Source organism: Pogona vitticeps, chromosome 4 (genome assembly GCF_051106095.1).
Source record: "Pogona vitticeps strain Pit_001003342236 chromosome 4, PviZW2.1, whole genome shotgun sequence".
In the NCBI taxonomy this organism is placed as follows: domain Eukaryota; kingdom Metazoa; phylum Chordata; class Lepidosauria; order Squamata; family Agamidae; genus Pogona; species Pogona vitticeps.
In genome coordinates this window covers 135,511,290-135,530,019 of record NC_135786.1, presented here as the reverse complement: position 1 = coordinate 135,530,019, position 18,730 = coordinate 135,511,290, and the positions used below count along the sequence as shown (strand labels likewise).

The 18,730-nt window shown below is 42.2% G+C and overlaps 1 protein-coding gene across 3 annotated transcripts in view; it reads right to left on the bottom strand.

Moving 5' to 3' along the window:
• The window catches only part of SEMA5A (semaphorin 5A), a 195,819-nt gene that overhangs the window by 89,887 nt on the left and 87,202 nt on the right, over positions 1-18,730 (bottom strand). For 2 of the 3 annotated variants that reach the window (XM_020812770.3, XM_078392566.1), the window contains exons 2-4: positions 18,362-18,559; positions 3,244-3,343; positions 610-655 (exon numbers count right to left, since the gene is read on the bottom strand). In XM_020812770.3, coding sequence (XP_020668429.3) covers positions 610-655; positions 3,244-3,343; positions 18,362-18,491 — 276 coding nt within the window. In that variant the 5' untranslated portion in view covers positions 18,492-18,559. Of the gene's footprint in view, positions 1-609; positions 656-3,243; positions 3,344-3,457; positions 3,653-18,361; positions 18,560-18,730 lie in introns of those variants that run through there. The other variant, XM_020812772.3, reaches the window with a different exon arrangement.

Sequence of the window (18,730 nt, the reverse complement as noted above, 5' to 3'; positions counted from 1 at the left end):
TAGGAGAATCAGATGTTGTAGTGTGCATGCAATACGGTATGGCTTCTCACCTCTTTGAACACAGCAGCTGTGTATTACCCTTAGCAGAGGACCATAGTCAGTGACCGCTATGGTAAGGGCTACCTTGTCCAATCTAACATAACTATAAAGAACTGCAAGAAGGGAGAGAACCTTGAAGGTGCTCAATTGAGCAAGTAGACAGATCTCCTACTCATAGTTTCCCTTGTTACAGTGAGATGTATTGCACTTCTGTTAAATCATAGTAATTATTTCTAGATACTCAACTACATTTATTTATTCATTTATTTGATTTGTATCCCACCCATCTGGTCTATGCGACCACTCTGAGCGGCTTGTGCAAATACGTTTCTCTAGGGGTGATGCCCAAACAGTCACCTTATCCTCCATCAAAGATGAGAAGATTATCTTACCATTTCCAGTGTTGTCTTCTAGAATAAATTTCTCTGGACTTCCCAATCCCAGATATTCTACTGTCTGGATTTTTATGAATTTCGGACAAGTATCATAATAAATAACTGGTGTACAGCAAATGCCAGCTGTCCATTTGATCTATGTTTGTTTATAGAATAGATACATATAATTTCTTACCTGGATTAGAGAAAGATCTTCACTATGCAGCCTGAAGAGGTAATTTCTGGAGTAAAAAGAAAATGGCAGTAGTTATGCAAGACACGCTGGTGAACTAGAAGAGAAAGATAGCTGACATGGGTGGCTCAAGATTGAGGGAGGAGAGAAGGAAGAAAAAAAAAAGAAGAAAGACATGAGCCAGGTAAAATTACAGAAGAGTGAGGGTGTGGGGAAGAGATTAAGCAGTAGCATCAAGCAGATTTGTGGACTATTCTAGAAGCTCTAAGTAGAAGTCCTGCAAAAGCTTGCCAGTAATCTCATGCTTTGTGGAAGGGCTGCTGAGTGACTTCCACTCAAAGATAGAACTGGGCTAAGGAGGATTCCAGGCATCACCTCCCATGGTCACAATGCTTCCTGCAGTTAGTATTATTCACTCATTTAATCAGAAGAGAATGTTAAAAACCATAAGAGAGAACTTTGGTCTCCTTATGCTGCTGTTGGTAACATAACATGTTGTGTTTAAATGGCATCATTTCAGCAAAAATCTTTTGTGGCTCTTTGCTGCTGCTTTTGAAAAAAGAAACCAACGAAAAGAACAAACCATCAATCATCCACTAAGCCAAAGCCACTTCCTTGAAGCACCATGATTAAAACTCAACCTGACCTGAAAACCAGAAAGACAACATCTGTAGACAGCTGGAACCAAAACGAACATAAAAATAATTTTAAAAAGGCAGTGGGGGATGATAGTAAACTTAGATCTGCATCCACTGTGTCCAAATTAAGATACTGCTGTGCAGATTTAAGCAATGTTGCCTCTTACTGCTTGCAGCATTCATTTACTGAGCTGCTCTGATGTTAGCAAGAGTCAAAGTTCAGGGGAGAATGGCAGGATGGCATGACTTGCAGCAAAGGACCAATGATGTGGCAGACATAATAAACGAATGGTCACAGCACGCCTTCAGACATCTTTCAGCCCGATTTGCGCACGGAGCTTTTTAGCACAGAAATCTAAGTAGCTCACCAAAGTACAAACCCCAGAATTCCACAGGGTGAGCCATGGCAGTTAAAAAATGGTAGCAAACTGTTCTAATTCTATAGCACACATCCACCCCATTGTCTATACTCCACCTTTGGATCTGTCAAAGGGGTAACACAGGTACATCCAGCTGTTTACATGTACCTTTCACTTTGGGAAGAAATTGTTTCGGACAACAATTTCAAAAGTGCTTTGGAAATTTGATTAGATGGAGAGGCGGGAAACATTACTGACACCCTCTTGTGCTAGCTTTCCCTTGGTTCAGACCGAATTATGGGCTCTTCCATACAGGGCCCTTGCAACTCCTTAAGATCCCTACTAATCCCTGATCTTAACAAGAGATCCCTAAAATTTAGATAATGGTTTTCTTATCTCTGTATGCAGAGGTTTCTTCATGTTCTTAAATGTTCAAAATTTGTTACTTTTTGAGAGTTTGCCCCAGGAGAGAGAGCGAGAGAGAAAAAGACATGTCTGTGCTGAACAGAGTGGGAATGTTTCCAAACTGGAACATCTCTGAACACCTCAAGAATACAGGCAACATGCCCGCATGCTTCTTCATTAAAATATTCTCAGCAAAGGGAAAACTAGCGCACCAGTAAGAAGAGTTAAAACCTAGCTTTCCCTTCTGCATACATGGAGGTTTACTGGAAAGACTGAATGGTAGAGATCATTCAAACACGCAATCCTAAACCTCAGTCTCAAAAGTAAAGTTCCATCAGAATTGTAGCAGATGATTCCCTGGGCTGTGCAGCTTACTTTTCACTGCTAAACATCCCGGTCACGGAAGGATCTAGCTTTATTATAAATGTTTATCAAGAGTGCTTTTACCAAGAGCAGACATCTCCTTATGTGATAAATAAAAAAGTATTGTGCAAATATGCTCCTCCCTCCTAAACCAGTTTTCTGTGGTATGAAAAAAGATGGACGAAGCAATGGGAAAACACATGAAGCAGGCCAGTGGTATATAACGGAAGCCTCATCCAAAAGTACCTCAAGAACCACAACCAAACCTAAAGTTCATGATTGTTTTCATATGTCAAAAATGCAAGAAGGAGGAAGATATAGTTTCTTCCAGTAATGCTTTCTAAGGAACCCATGTTCTGCATCCTCTGAGTACAGTAAAACCCCACTTAGCATTCATGATGCATTCCAATAAAATGTAGTGTTAACCAAATCAGCAATAAACAGGGTAGTTCAACATTCTTCTTTATGACAGAAGTTCTAGAGGCTCAGTCTACCTCCAGTGTAGAGCTACTAAACTGGGCCCTAAGTCTCACAGAGGCCCAAGTCTACAGTATTTCCTTTTGGAAGACCAGCCACCTGTAAGCACTTCAAAATGGCCAGTCAAGCATTCACAGTGTAACAAATCATCACTATAGGAGGCTGCATTATTCAGGGTATTACTGTAGAGATTAATTTGAAGAACCTCTGTTCCATACTATATGTGGAAACTTGATACACAGACCCCTGAATTCTGTATCTAAGTACCTGCAATTGAAAGCCTAAAATCAATAAAGGTCCATGTAATGGTTAAATATTGCCTCCTATGCTTCTGAAAAGAAAAAACAAAAATATCCGTACGGATAAAACACAGCTTTTAAAAAAGTATACCTCACCTTGCTCCAACAATAATTTCTTTCTGTCTTGGGTCAAACGTTATCTGAGAGAAGTCAACTGCATTTTCTGCTCTGAATACGTGTAACCAGGGAGCAATATCTAAAAAGAGAAATTAGAAAAGGAAAAAATTAATGCTTTCCAGAGGAGTTCCCTCTCCTTTCTTTCTGAATTTTTACTATATGAACAGACGTGCAAGCAATAGTTCATGCTAACCGTATGCTCCCATTCCTGGCTTGTAAACTGAGGGCTTGATGAGACAAGCCTTTTGTCCTGCTGCTTGGAGCATTGTGGGGTTGGGTTGCTTTGATCTTTTTCTCTAGTGATTACATCGTGTAATCGCTGGAGCAAATCAATCCATCTCCAGAGTGCCCCTACCTGCACCTTTCTGAGCTGTTCCACTTTTTTTGGTGCAGGTTTGTTCCCAGCACATGTGTTAGCTAGGAATGGACCAAGAAGCAAGTCTTAAGCTTCTTCTGCTATCAATTTCCAGTCATGTGAAGTGGCTTCAGCTGTGGGTAGTTTCCTGACCTACCTTTCCTGACCTAGTTTCCAGAGTTGCCTTCAGACAAGGCATTAAAAAAAAAAGAAATATAATCTAAGTGATAAAGCACATCAGTGATGGTCTAGCAAAGGTTCCCATTAAGCTGAGTGTGCGCGCACACAACTCTGTTTCCCTCCATGCAACCCTCTTCCTTCTCCGCACAGCAAATGCATTAGGTTCTGGTTGCAATGGAACCCAGCGCATGGGGTAGAGTTACACGCACATGAAGGGGTGAAGTTGAGAAAGAGAGAGGTGAAGCCCCACCTGACAGGGCTGAGAATTAGAAGGGACATTGGTGAGGGTTCTTCAGTAGTTATTTCCATCCATTCCTTGCTTAAACTACCACTGTAGTCTTCCAAACATTGGACTACAACTCCTATGATTTCTTACCTTTAGCCATCCTAGCAATGGCTGATGGGAACTGAAACCTATCAATATTCTTAGAGTTAGATATTCTCCGTCCCTGAACTCAAGGGTGGAGGAGAGACAGCCAAAGACCATCTGCTCCATTGCAGACAGTAGCGCAAAGATAAACAAAAATGTGAAATGTTGGGTCATATGCTTCACCTCTCACTGCTTTTTCACTCTCTTTTTGTCCTCTTTGCCAGGAATGGGAGGTTTTATTTACTGTTGGGAATGGAAGAGTGTTGAATGATAGGAGCATTTTGTTGTTGTTTAGTCATTTAGTCATCTCCGACTCTTCGTGACCCCATGGACCACAGCACGCCAGTCCCTCCTGTCTTCCACTTCCTCCTCGAGTTGGGTCAAATTCAAGTTGGTAGCTTCGATGACACTGTCCAACCATCTCATCCTCTGTCGTCCCTTTCTCTTCCTGCCTTCACACTTTCCCGACATCAGGGAGTCTTCTCTTCTCATGAGATGGCCAAAGTATTGGAGCCTCAGCTTCACTATCTGTCCTTCCAGGCAGCACCCAGGGTTGATTTCTTTCAGATCTCCTTGCAGTCCAGGGGACTCTCAAGAGCCTCCTCCAGCACAATTCAAAAGCATCAATTCTTCGGCGGTCAGCCTTCTTTACAGTCCAGCTCTCACTTCCATACATCGCTACTGGAAAAACCATAGCTTTGACTTTGCAGACCTTTGTCGGCAAGGTGATGTCTCTGCTTTTTAAGATGCTATCTAGGTTTCTCATCACTTTCCTCCCAAGAGGCAGGCATCTTTTAATTTCATGGCTGCTGTCTCCATCTGCAGTGATCATGGAGCCCAAAAAAGGAAAATCTGTCACCACCTCCATATCTTCCCCTTCTATTTGCCAGGAGGTGATGGGACCAGTGGCCATTATCTTAGTTTTTTTGATGTTGAGCTTCAGACCATTTTTGGCACTCTCCTCTTTAATCCTCATTATGAGATTCTTTAATTCCTCCTCATTTTCTGCCATCAGAGTGGTATCATCTGCATATCGGAGGTTGTTGATATTTCTTCGAGCAATCTTAATTCCGGCTTGGGATTCATCCAGACCAGCCTTTCACATGATGTATTCTGCATAAAAATTAAATAAGGAGGGAGACAATATACAGCCTTGTTGTATTCCTTTCCCAATTTTGAACCAAGCAGTTATTCCATATCGAGTTCTAACTGTTGCTTCATGTCCCACATATAGATTTCTCAGGAGATAGATAAGGTGGTCAGGCACTCCCATTTCTTTAAGAACTTGCCATAATTTGCTGTGGTCCACACAGTCAAAAGCTTTTGCATAGTCAATGAAGCAGAAGTAGATGTTTTCCTGGAACTCTCTAGCTTTCTCCATAATCCAGTGCATGTTCGCAATTTGGTCTCTAGTTCCTCTGCCCCTTGGAAATCCAGCTTATACTTCTGGGAGTTCTTGGTCCACATACATACCTGAAGCCTACCTTGTAGGATTTTGAACATAACCTTGCTAGGATGTGAAATGAGTGCAATTGTACTCCAACAAAAGTTGGAGCATTCTTTGGCACTGCCTTTCTTTGGGATTGGCATGTAGACTGATCTTTTCCAATCCTCTGGCACTGCTGGGTTTTCCAAACTTGCTGGTATATTGAGTGTAGCACCATAACAGCATCATCTTTTAAGATTTTAAATAGTTCAGCTGGAATGCCATCACCTCCACTGGCCTTGTTGTTAGCAGTGCTTTCTAAGGCCCACTTGACTTCACTCTCCTGGATGTCTGGCATAGGTTTCCATTATTCTCTGATTCTTGCTACCTGGCTATATCAAGAATGGGCTATTGAAGAGCCCTTCATGGTGTGGCTCCCATTGCAGATAAAGAGAATGTTTTGAAGAGTTGCAGGGAAAACCCTTGTGGAAAACAGAGGATAAAGAGGAAAAGTTTATCTCACGTCCCATCTGGTCTTAACCCAAAAGTAGGGAATTGTTTCATTGGAGTTTTGTGGTGGAATGAAAATTTAATCTGTCTTCCTTGCTTTCCCAGAAGTTTTTGGGGACACAAGATTCACTCCCACACCCACCAATATTCCCCCTCCCAGTCTAGGAAATCTGAACTCTGACAAAGAGGACAGCTGTAATTATTAGGAAGCTGAGTGGTTTTCAGCTTTCCACCTTTCAGGAAACTGAGGGATTCTTAAATTTCTGTAACTAAAAGGCTGCAGTACAGAAGGTCTTGGGGTGTGTTCTAAGGACCTCATTCTATTCCCACAGAGCACTAACGAGGACAGGACTTTAATAAGACTCAACCCCACCCCAGCCCTAAACGAACTCATTATGCATTTTACAACACATTCAGTATATGGCAGAGAATGGCTGAATATGTGACATGAGCAGCACACAGAAGAGAAAAATTATGAAGCATTAAGCAGGCTCCAGAGGAATAAGACAGGAAAGAATCTTGTACATTTAATCCAAAATAGCAATTTGATGTCTATGAACACTTTACATTGATGTATTTAGTTAAATGTATCTAATTGCAGCTTCAAGTTTCCAAACTGGAAGTCTGAAGTCTAAAACATGTGGGCAGAAAACAAAACCCTGTAGAACAACAATGAACAAAGGAATAGGGGGAAAGGACAAAAAGAATACTTAACAGAAGCTTTAAAAGAACACTCAATGCAAGAAGAACAGAACTGAGAAAGAACCACAAGAGAAAATGAGGTGGTAAAATATAGAAGGCAGAAGGTTCAAGAAAGAAGAATGACACGACAAGCCATATAGACAGAAGAACAAAATCAAGAAAAATAAAATCCTGTGGTTTTAGCAAAACAGAACAAAACAAAAAAAAACCAATAGATAGAAAAATGCTATAATGTTACCACAAATTTTTTGGAGGAATATAAGGAACAAATTTAGATCAGTGAAGAAGACTTTGGGTGTGACTGCACTGTAAAATATTATACAGTTTGTGCCAGACTTGAAATGGTTAAAATAGATTCATTTTCCAGAGAATACACAATGTAAAACTAACAGTACGGAAGACTGCTCTTCTTCTGTGGAATTCATATCTTTTTTTTATTAAGCCATCAGGGTTTTTTAAAAAAATTGTGCCAATATAACTGCCATCATTTTCCCCACCCCCATTTTGTGGCTTGTGTGATTACCGAACTTGGTCTGGGGTGTGTGTGTGCTGTGGACATGTTCTATTGTGACATTGACAGTGACTTGAGTGGAATGCAGTATGGCTTTACAGTGGGATAATCCCCTTCAAGTGAGTGTCTGCTGCTCTTTCCTCCAAACATTTTTTTTCTGTTTTGTAAAAAATATGCCTCTCGGGTTCAGCGCTATGTCAGATAAGTGCTGCCTTGCTTGCTCACCACTAGAAATCAATGGAGGGGAATCTTCCCCCTTCCTGCCTTCTGGCTACGATGGGGGAGTCTCACTGAGATACAGACTAGGTGTCACTTTTACCAACTTCTTGTTATGCTCCCCACCCTACCCATCTTCTTGTGATCTTAGAGCTTCACTGGGAACCAGATGAAATGCAGAAAATTATTCCATTTCACTAGGATAAGCTGTTAAACCACAGCCTTATCAAAATCTTCTCAGGAACCCATCATCCTGAGATGGCCTGTGTTTTGTTTTCTCCACCAACTAAAGCTTCCCAGAAGTTTCTAAAGCACCTGGTACTCAAGTACATTTACAGGAGGCAATCCCTCCAACGTTTACTTTCCATTTTTTCTTCCAAATATTAATTTCTATTCCCCCTTTCTTGTTATGCAAGTTGTTTTCAAATCAAGCTGGAAACTGAGCGAGGAACTAAAAACCTTAACACTTGGAACTCTGTGACAGACCAAACCTCTTCTGCTATAACAGAATGTTCCCTAACAGATTTACTCACAAGCTGCAGTAAGAGAGGCCTAATTTATCACCTTTGTTAGCCCATGTGCTCAATCAAAATTTCAGTTTTACACAGGGAATGAAATAAGAAAACAGGGAATTGCATTTCAGGGTGATTCCAGGAGGCATTTAAAAGTTTAGCTACATTTGTTCTGCCTTCTGCTATGGGAGATGCTTATTCAAATAATCTATAACAGATTGCCATCAACTAATTTATCATGGATTTCATGGAAGCAAAAGACCTAGATTGTTTGTTTGTTTGTGGGAGGGGGAGTTTGGCTCAGGTCCCCCAATTCCTGAAACTCATAATAAGCTTCTAGCTTTTTCAGCTCAATCCTAGGTGGACTGACTCAGGATATCTATGGGATTGGGATAGATTGAATGTTTGAGAAGCCAATGAATGGTGCACAAGAAATACAAAGAAGTTCTACATATTAACATCAGCTCAAGGTGCGAGTGTATGATTGCCAACTTTTGCTTCTGGCTACAATCCTATCATTTATGCTTGGGAGCAGTAGTGGACGCTTCCCTAGCCCTCACCAGTGGATTTTGGGGGCATGTAGGGTAAAATATTGCAGGGAGGGGGGAGTCAAAGGAAATCCTAATGTGGTGCATAGAGAAAATATCATGGTTCCTTTTATCCTGGCTAGATTCTGTCAGGATTCCTTCAGAAAACATGATCCCTGTCTTTACTGTATCAGACAAAACCCAAAGGAAAAAAATAGTAATAAAAAAATTAAAAAGACAACAAAACCTTGTGACATTTTAAACAGTTTTTAACATATGCCTGAAGAAGTGGCAGAAGGTAAAAAACAGAGTTAAACAGTAAAACATTTATGCCTGGCTTTAATGTACAGTGAGGTATGGTTCCATTTCACACATGCAATAATTGTTTTATAAACATTCCCACAAGAGATAGAAAACAGAAAACAAGGCAAGAGCTAAAAGTTGGGTGGGCACCGTTAAAATATAATAGTCTTTAAGATCCCACAATGTTTATGATGATGATGATGATGATGATGATGATGATGATGATGATGATGATGATCATCATCATCTTCTTCTTCTTCTTCTTCTTCTTCTTCTTCTTCTTCTTCTTCTTCTTTCTTTGAGTTTTGCCTAATATACTTGCACAGACTAACACAGTTACCTCTTCTAAAACTATCTTTACCATGTAGATGGTTCAAGCAGTGATAGCATGGCACTTGCAGCATTCCCACAAACCTCTCGCTGTCAAGGGAACACTTATTCTGTTTGTTATTTCTCTTTGGGCTCTGCATTCACCATTAGATTTTACAAAGCTGATTTCAGGAGCTTTCATTGTCAAGTTAACAAAATGAGGCCATTTCAGCAGCTTCTCATTACTACTGCGGTATCCAAGAGGGCTCAGCTCTTTACCAATTAGCATGCATCCGAGTTCAATAGCTTGCCGTGTACACCAGTTATACAACAAAATATTGCACAAAGGAGAAAATGGGGTGTTACTTCTACATTCACCCTGCTGGTCTTACTGGTTTCCTGTCCCCCTACTGAGTAATCACTATTTACTTTTAGCAGCATGTGTGCCAATTACTACCCCCTCATTCATACATATTGGTGTACCCTTCCCTTGCTTCTTCAGCAGGACTACTGCTAACTTCTGGAGCTGCTAAAATTGCAAATATGTTTGCTGCTGGTATCCAGAAATAACACTGGCAGTTATGAGATTCCCTGTGGAGAAAAGCAAGGCTGTTAGCAGCAACGCTACCAATGAACCTTTAAGGCTCGAGATCAAGCAGCTATACATCTGATCCGAAACACTCTACAAACAAAATGAGAAGCCTCCAGTTTTATGGGCCAGGCCTCGAAGCTGGAAATGTCTTCCAATCATGAATAAACAGCAGCTGTTCATTTCTAAACGGGTCTTTCAGTTAGGCTCAAAAGAGATGGGACAATTTTCCAGTGGTGTAGGATCTTCCTATGGTGACTACAGTGGGGTCTCTACTTAAGAACGTCCCTACTTAAGAACAATCCAACTTAAGAACAGCTCCATTTGCTAAATTTTGCTTCTACTTGAGAACAGAAATCCAAGATAAGAACAGGAAAAAAAAACCTTTCCTGCTCTTTTTTTTAACCTTACTGTAGGTCATCTTAGGTAAAAAAAAAAATTTCTCCCCCTAGTGGTAGAGTACGTATTAACCAGCTTTGCATTAGTTCCTATGGGAACTAATGCTTCAATGTACGAATGCACCTCTACATAACAAAAAAACAGCCAGAACGGATTAATTGGTTTTCAGTCCATTCCTATGGGAAATTTTGCTTCAACTTAAGAACGTTTCAACTTAAGAACACCATTCCAAAACGGATTAAGTTCTTAAGTAGAGGTTCCACTGTAGTTTCTATGGACGGAAAAGAGCAGATACGGATTAAATGGTTTTCAATGCATTCCTATGGGAAATGCAGATTCAACATAAGAACGTTTCAACTTGAGAACCACATTCCAATACGGATTAAGTTCTTAAGTAGAGACCCCACTGTTATGTAATTGCCATCAAAGTGGTCTCTAGTTGAGCAGGTAATGAGTATCACTTCTAGCACCCCTGACTAATCTCCCAGATATACTGTATTTTCTGTGTATAAGACTATACTTTTGTCTAAAATCTTTAGACTAAAAATTGAGGATTGTCTTATACACAGAAGTAAGCTGAGGAGAGAACAAAAACAAGTGGAGGGGAAAGCAGGGACCAAAGCAATCCTACAGCGCTTTGATCCCTTTCCCCTACACTTGCTGAGCCCCACTTAGATTTCTTAATTTTGGATTGGAAAAGTGGTGGGAGTCTTATACATGGGGGCGTCTTATACATGGAAAAATACGGTACTTTCCTGAATTTTGTCCCATGATTTTCAGCTGCACTATCCCTCAACTGTTTTTCCCAAAAGCAGTTCTGCTAGTTGCTTCTCATTTCTGGACACCCTCCTTAACACTGGCTTCCACACCTGGTTGTAAGACATACCAATAAGTTTCAGGGCAAGGACTGGAGCAATGTCTGCTTTCTGAAAATCTGGCTGAAGGCAATGCTATTGCCCTCTGAAAACAATGGGATGCCCCAGCTCCCATCACCCCAAGCAGCACAGCCACTGGGAGCTGCAGTTCAACAAGGTCTGGGGGTTTGCCAATAAAAGGTGTGATGCTTGGCACTGATGTCCTTGCCACATTTGACCTCTGAGTTGAACAGACATAAATTCATTCATTCAGCAACTTAGGATCTCACTGGTTTCGAATTCTCCTGCCACTCACAAAGTGTAATTATTCATTCAAGGATTTATATCCACCCCTCCTAGTGTTTCCACATTGCTCCTGGCAGTTAGCAATTAAAACCTGTCAGAAAATACTACAAAAATTACCTGATATGCAGCAAATTTAGAGAAGAACAATACAGTGGTGCCTCGCTTAATGAGCGCACCGTATAACAATTAAATCGCATAGCGATCCGTTTTTTTGGATCGCTAATGCGATCGCACAACGTTTTTCTTATGGGGAAAAATTCGCTTTGCGAAGACCGGTAAGCGTTTCGCTTACCGATCTTCGCAAAACGCCCCCCGCCGATCAGCTGTTCGGCGGCCAAAATGGCCGCCGGAAGCCGGGAAATGGCTTAAAATGGCCGCGCGCAGCGTTTTCGCGCCCTCGTTAAGCGAGGCGAGGGCGCGAAAATGGCTGCCGGCCATCCTGAAGCTTCGCTGAACGGTGAGTATTTGGCCTATTTGGAACGCATTAAACGATGTTTAATGCGTTCCAATGGAAATCGCTGCCCCGTTCAGCGATGCTTCAGCATAGCGAAGGTTAATCCGGAACGGATTAACCTCGCTATGCGAGGCACCACTGTATAATAAAAACAGACAACAGAGTATAATAAGTGTTAGCTGAACTCCTGCAGCAAATGCCTGTCAAAAAGGAAGATCTTTGCCATACATCTTAAACTGCCAGAAAGCATGCCAATCTAGCCTGCGGGGGCCAAGAATTCCACGGCCTAGGCGTGGCTTTGTCTTGTTCTACAAGCAGAATCTCCTATGCCCTTAACATTGCTTTCAGACAGCAAAGAGCCTATCCCAACCATATCGACTGAAAAGCTCGGGAATAAAAAGCACACCAGCTCTCAGAGGTGTGCAGCATTATTCTACCAGATTAAATAGTACAAGGGGATGGGCCACCATTTTTATATTTTATCTACTGTTGCTGCAGCAGCTGTTGCTGTGTGCAGTCAAATCATCTCTGGCAACCTTAATGGGGCTTTCAAGTTATGTGAAATATTCAATGAGTGGTTTTACCAATCCCACACCTCCCCACTATTCTGCGAGGCTCCATGGCAGAGCAAAGGATTCAAACCCAGTCTCCTCAGCCATAGTCTATCTATCCACCACACACAAACTTGCTATCCATCTAATCTGTCTTAGTCACCTTCCATCTTCATCATTTTGGCTTGACAAATTATGAGCCATTTTTCAGCTACAGCGAAGCAGAAATAACAGTTATCAATATTAGACACAATAATTTTGAAAATGTGACAGTAATGTTTGCAAACCAAGGCAGCTTAGATTCAGGCACACCACTCTGGATACTCCACTTTATGTTGAAATAACCAAACAGATTCTTTGAAATGTCTTTTATTGTAAGCTCTCTTCTTGCAAAAGAAGGTTGAGGACAAGATGGGTCATTCTATACATCCTTATTTCTCTGGAATGAGCAAAAGGGCGACAGAAGGGCAGGGACGTTTCAGCATAAAGAAGTGCAAAGCGATGCTTCCTGGGACAATCAATCCTAACTTTAACTTAAATATTCTGATCAAGTCTAAACTGGCTGTAGCTATATTGGATATTATATATTATTAGGCTTATAGGATCCTTTCTTGTGCTCATTACCATTCACAAACAGACACAAAGCAAAAGAAAACTCCAAAATCTGACTCCCTTTTTAATAAATTAACTACTTCTCACCCTCACACAAAGGAACTGTAAGGGGTATTTTTCAGAAAGTTCTCTATTATTGGAGTGAGGGGGGGAAGGCGGAACAAATCAATCCAAATGCCTAGGTTGCAGTATGACACAGACGGAAATAAGTCCAAGTAATTTCAGTAGGGCTTCCTTCTCAGTAGGCTCATGCAAGATTGCCATGTGAGTGTGTCCAGTACCCAGGAAGAGAATGCTTCTGGCTAAAGTGTCTCATAAGAGATCCTGCCAGGTACCATGCTCAGAAGGAAGTCCAGCAAGATCAAGGACACTTAGTCTTGTGGTATGGCTGCAGTCCTAACATAACCTCTTGTCTAGAAGCAAGCACCCTCCCTTACCTCAAAGAGACTTGCTGCTGAGTTTGCAGGTACAGAACTACTGGTTAAATTAGCTCTTGAGAATAAGTCCTATTAAACTGAATGGGGCTGACATTAAAGCACCAACAAAACAGGCTTGCTTTATCTAAATAACTGAGAACACACAAAAATACATGGGAGCATGGCAAAGAGTTGCTCCAGATTCCTGCAACCAACCCCCCACACACAATCTCTCTCTCTCCCCCCCCCCGAGGATCAATTTCTCTCTCTCTTTCTCTCTCTCTCTGGCTCCTCTCTATCCTCACCCTCAAAAACGAATTGATAGGGCTGTGCACTCATGTCATGCTGCTAAGGGATATATAGAAATGCCATTGGAACAAAATAACAGAAGCTTCCCAGTGAGTGGGAAATAAATTGCAGTTACACCACTTGCTTGGTAAATTAATCGATAATGGCCTTGCGTTGTGTGATTGCAAATTTATGCAACAATATAACTCAGGTGTAAGTAGAGAACAATTATGTTGTGTGATCAGGCTCTCACTCTCACATTGAGGCTTTTCTCTGTCCTTAACTGCCTCCTCTTTCTCGTTGTCTTTCTCTGGCTCCCTCAACCTGCACAACTTGGCATCAAAGCATGGAGGTGGATAGGAATGTTTTTTTTAAAAAAATCAGAAATGTGATCTTTAGAAGTATGCATTCAAAGTTAGCACAGAGCAAGCCCATACTACAGTATCTACAAATCACTTTGCAAAACAAGGTCCGTATTCAGGAATTCATTCAAAAGTTATAACTTCTTGTCTGAACTGTTCCCGCCTATCAGAAATGGTTTACCGAATGTTGATGTGACTGGTCATGCAGTATCAGAGGTAACTCCTCCACACCTTTGACCACTAAGACCATAAACTCCAAAACCGGGGGCATGAGGAAGGCTCAATTCTCTGCAAATATTGGGGAGTGGGTGATCAGGCACAACTGGATCAAGGTCTTTGTGCTCCCTCAAGAAAAATCAGTCAAAAGCTTGTTAAAGATCAGGCACCAAAAAGAACAAGATTGCTATTGCAGATAAATCACCTTAAGAGTTAGGTGGGAAAAGTTATAGCCCCACCTCTGCAGGCCCTCCACATGTTGATCGGGGCCAGGGATTGTATTGTTATCTTGCTGGGTTACCCTGCTCCCCGCGACCCAACCATTTCCTTACCAGAACTGGCAGACTGGGTCTCCACGGCACTGTTGGAATCCCCGAGGCTTCTGGTCTTGGGTGATTTCAACATCCATTCGAGGCAGAGATTTCTCGTCCAGCTCTTGAGTTCTTGGAAACCATGGCGTCCTTGGACATGTCCCAACATGTTAAAGGCCCCACCCACATGGGCAGTCACACACTAGACCTGCTGTTCTCCACTGAGCCGACTGAGTGTGGTCTGATGGTAATTGACCTTGTGTCAGTTCCCTTGTCATGGTTGGATCACCACCTAATAAAATGTAACCTCTCAGTGACTCTCCCTCCCCACAGGGAGCATGGACCTATTTTAATGGTCTGCCCTCAAACGCTACTGGATCCTTTAGGATTCCAGGATTCCATGAGAGGGATTCTAGCTGATCTGAATGGCACTCCTGTCAAGGCTCTGGTTGATGGCTGGCTTGCTGCTGCCACCAGGGCTGTAGACACAATCGCTCCTAAACACCCTCTCTGGTGCAGAGCTTGGCCTGCATTCTGGTTTAACCAGTAGCTGCAAGCTATGAAGCAAAACAGGAGAAGGCTAGAGTGCAATTGGATATGGGACCCAATGGATTATAATCGGAAAGCTGTCAGGATCACAACTAACCATTACCTTGCTATGGTGAGGGCTGCTAGCCAAGCACACTTTGCTAACCAGATCAGTGAAGCTTCAAATCAGCAGGCAGAACTTTTCCGTATAGTTCGCGATCTATCCGGAATTGGTCTGTGATGGGTCTCCTGCTAGTATTTCACCAGACCAATTTGCAGCATTTTTAAAATGTAAAGTGGAGGCCATCCACCGGGAACTCTCTCCTTTTTTGAATACAGTGGATCAAGCAGAGATTTCCAGCACTCCGCCTTGCCTGGTAAGATTTGAATTCTTTTAGCCTGTGATGACAGATATGGTAGACAAAGTGCTTGATTGCTGTCGGGCCACCACTTCCTCTCTTGACCCTTGCCTGGCCTGGCTAATCAAAGCAGCCAGGCCTATAACAATTGAATGGGCCACAGCAATAATTAATGGGTCTCTCCAGGAGGGCAAGGAGATACTCATTCCGCCCATTAGGAAGAAATCAAGTTTGGCGGCAGACGACATTGGCAATTATAGGCTTGTTGCCAATGTTTCTTTCCTTAGTAAAGTGGTGGAGAGGGTGGTGGCTGACCAAGTTCAGGCTCTTTTGGATGAAACCAATGCCCTGGATCTGTTCCAGTCGGGCTTCAGGCCACGCCATGGCACAGAAACAGCATTGGTTGCACTGTTGGATGACTTGTTGAGGGAGGCTGACAGGGTCAAAATGTCCTTGTTAGTCCTCCTCAATATCCCAGCCGTCTTCGATACCATCGACCATGGTATCCTCCTGGGGAGGCTCTCCGAGTTGGGAATCGGCAGGCTGGCACTTGCATGGCTCTGATCCTTCTTGGAGGACTGCCCTCAGAGAGTACAGCTTGGGGAGAGTGTCTTGGCCCCATGGAGTCTCAACTGTGGGGTTCCACAGGGCTCAATTATCTCCCCAATGCTGTTTAATATCTATATGAGGCCGCTGGGTGTGAGGCTTCTTGGATGTGAGGCTTCTTGCCATTAGTATGCTGATGACACTCAGCTCTACATCTCCTTTTCACCTACTTCAGTGGATGCCATTCTGTCCCTTCAGCGCTGTCTGGAGGCTGTACTGCAATGGATGCAGGTGAATGGGCTGAGACTGAACCCAGAGAAGATGGAGGTCCTGAGGGTTGGTGGCCCTTCCATTGGTGGTTTGGGAAACTCCCTCACTTTCGGAGGGGTGTGACTCTCACCACGAAGAGTGAGGTTTGCAGCTTGGGGGTCCATCTGGATCCGGTGCTCACCATGGAAACTCAGGTGGCATCAGTGGTCCGTTCCACCTACTTCCATTTTTGGCAGATTGCCCAGCTGTGTTCCTATCTTGATGGTGGGGTGCTCACCACTTTGGTCCATGCGCTTGTAATCTCAAGATTAGACCACTGTAATGCGCTCTATGTGGGGCTACCTTTGAGATTGATGCGGAAGCTTCAAATGGTACAGAATGCGGCGGCCAGACGTCTTAGTGGGACGAGAAAACATCAGTATATTTCTCCCACTCTGGTTGCCTTGCATTGGCTGCTCATATATACATAAAATTAATCTATTAAAGCAAAGGCACATATATATATATTTGCCTTTGCTTTAATAGATTAATTTTATGTTTTTATTTATCCTGCAACATTTCACTCATTGTTTTGCTTTTGACTTCATGGCAAGCAGCCACATTGTAACTGCTTCGTTTGGTACACTTCAAACTTTATTACTGTTAGTCAACAGTATGCGTGATTCTAATACTTCAATGTAATATGACAGATTGTTTATTTACATAGCCAATTAAATATGTGTGTTTTGTGCTATCAATCAAACTTGACTGATAGTGAACGTAATGGGTTTTCAAGGTAAGTGAGATATTTAAGGAGTGTTTTTACCAGTTCCACTCTCCCAGTTTCCATGGCTAAGTGGGGATTTGAACCCTATTCTCCAGAGTCCTAGTTTGTCACTCTATCCACTACACCACACTGGGAGTCCAGTTAAATAAACAGATTGAAAACAGCTGTATGGAGGTAAAATCCACCATGACTGGCCTGCAATCTTGAACTTCCCCCTTTTGGTAAGTGTTTCTGCATCCCTGACAAAGACTCTACACATGTTTATCAGACAAACTGGAGGGAGTTAGCTTTTCAGGGAAGTTAGCCTGGTGTGCAGAAGAAAAGAAATTATGCAAGGAAGCAGCACACCATTTTAGATGGCAGCCAAAATGGCCCAAAATAAAGGTACTGCTTCACTTGCATGTAACTCTAAAGCCCATTTACTCCTGCAGCATCTCTAAAATCTGATTATACATTTCTACGAGACAAAGGAGAACAGATTTTTCATCCTACTGGGTATTTATTATTTATTATTATTGCAATTTATATACCACCCCATTATTGCTGAAGCACTATTCTGGGATGTTTATATAGAATTAAAAAGAAAAACACACAACAGAACACTAAAATATGATGCAAAAAGCAATAGTGTGGGCAAGAGCATGAAAAAAAAGAACCAGTATTATTAATTTCATTGCTGTTACACCACCCAGGGCATGGCCGTAGCTCATGGCAAGCCACGTGTTTCATAAACTCAAAGATCCCAAGTTTAATCTTCTACATATCAAGTCAAACAAGTTCAAATAACAGGGCTAGATTTCTCTGCCAGAGACACTTAAGAGCTTCTGCTGGCTAGAATAGATAAAAATGGATTGACTGCCTGACTTGATGAAAGGCAGATCTGCTACTTTGTATTGGCTACCTAGGTTTGCACCAAGAAACTGGCTGTAATGATTAAAAAGCCTTTAAGGCTGTGCATGGGTGACTTCCTAACCCAACCGTCAGGCCACCCATTTCTGTGTCTTCTGACAATGCCACCTCTACAGATGATTCATCCTGACAAAATAATGCACTTCAGAGTCTAAAGCAAAATGCTGCCCACTGCCACACATGCACTCTTTCTGAGCACTAATGGACTGGCCCACTAATTTGACAAAAAGAAGTGAAACATAAAATGTGTATCAGCCATAAGTAGAAGCTTCCAGTCATTAACCTACAAAGTTTGGTTTTCTGAACACAGTCAGGTGTCTACTACCTGAGTGAAGGTGCAAAACTTATCACTTCTACTGTCCTTCCTGTGATAAAGATCTTAGTGTTTAAATCTGCTCCACTTTCTTTTGTAATTCAAAGCCCCTTTCTTGGTTACTTACCTTCACTCGTAACAACAGGGTGCTCAACCCGCAGGCACTGGGAATCCTCCGCTGTTAAACTTCCCAGACACAACATTCCAAGACCTGTGACCACCACTGCCATTAGAATGCCGTCCTGCATATTGGCCATGTCTTCCTTGGCACAGGTCACATCTCCTTCAGCCAGTATGTCTTCTTGTATTAAGGTGTGAAAAGGATCTACAGAAGACAAAAACAGAGAAAAATTAAAACTAGACCAAGAATGCACATTCTAAGGGTGCAGATCATTTTCTAGACATTGGCACAAATGCCAAAATTGTGTGCTCAATTCTACTTGTGCATGGATTGCCAGTTTATCCCAACAAATAGTAGGCAACAGTTGGCTGCATG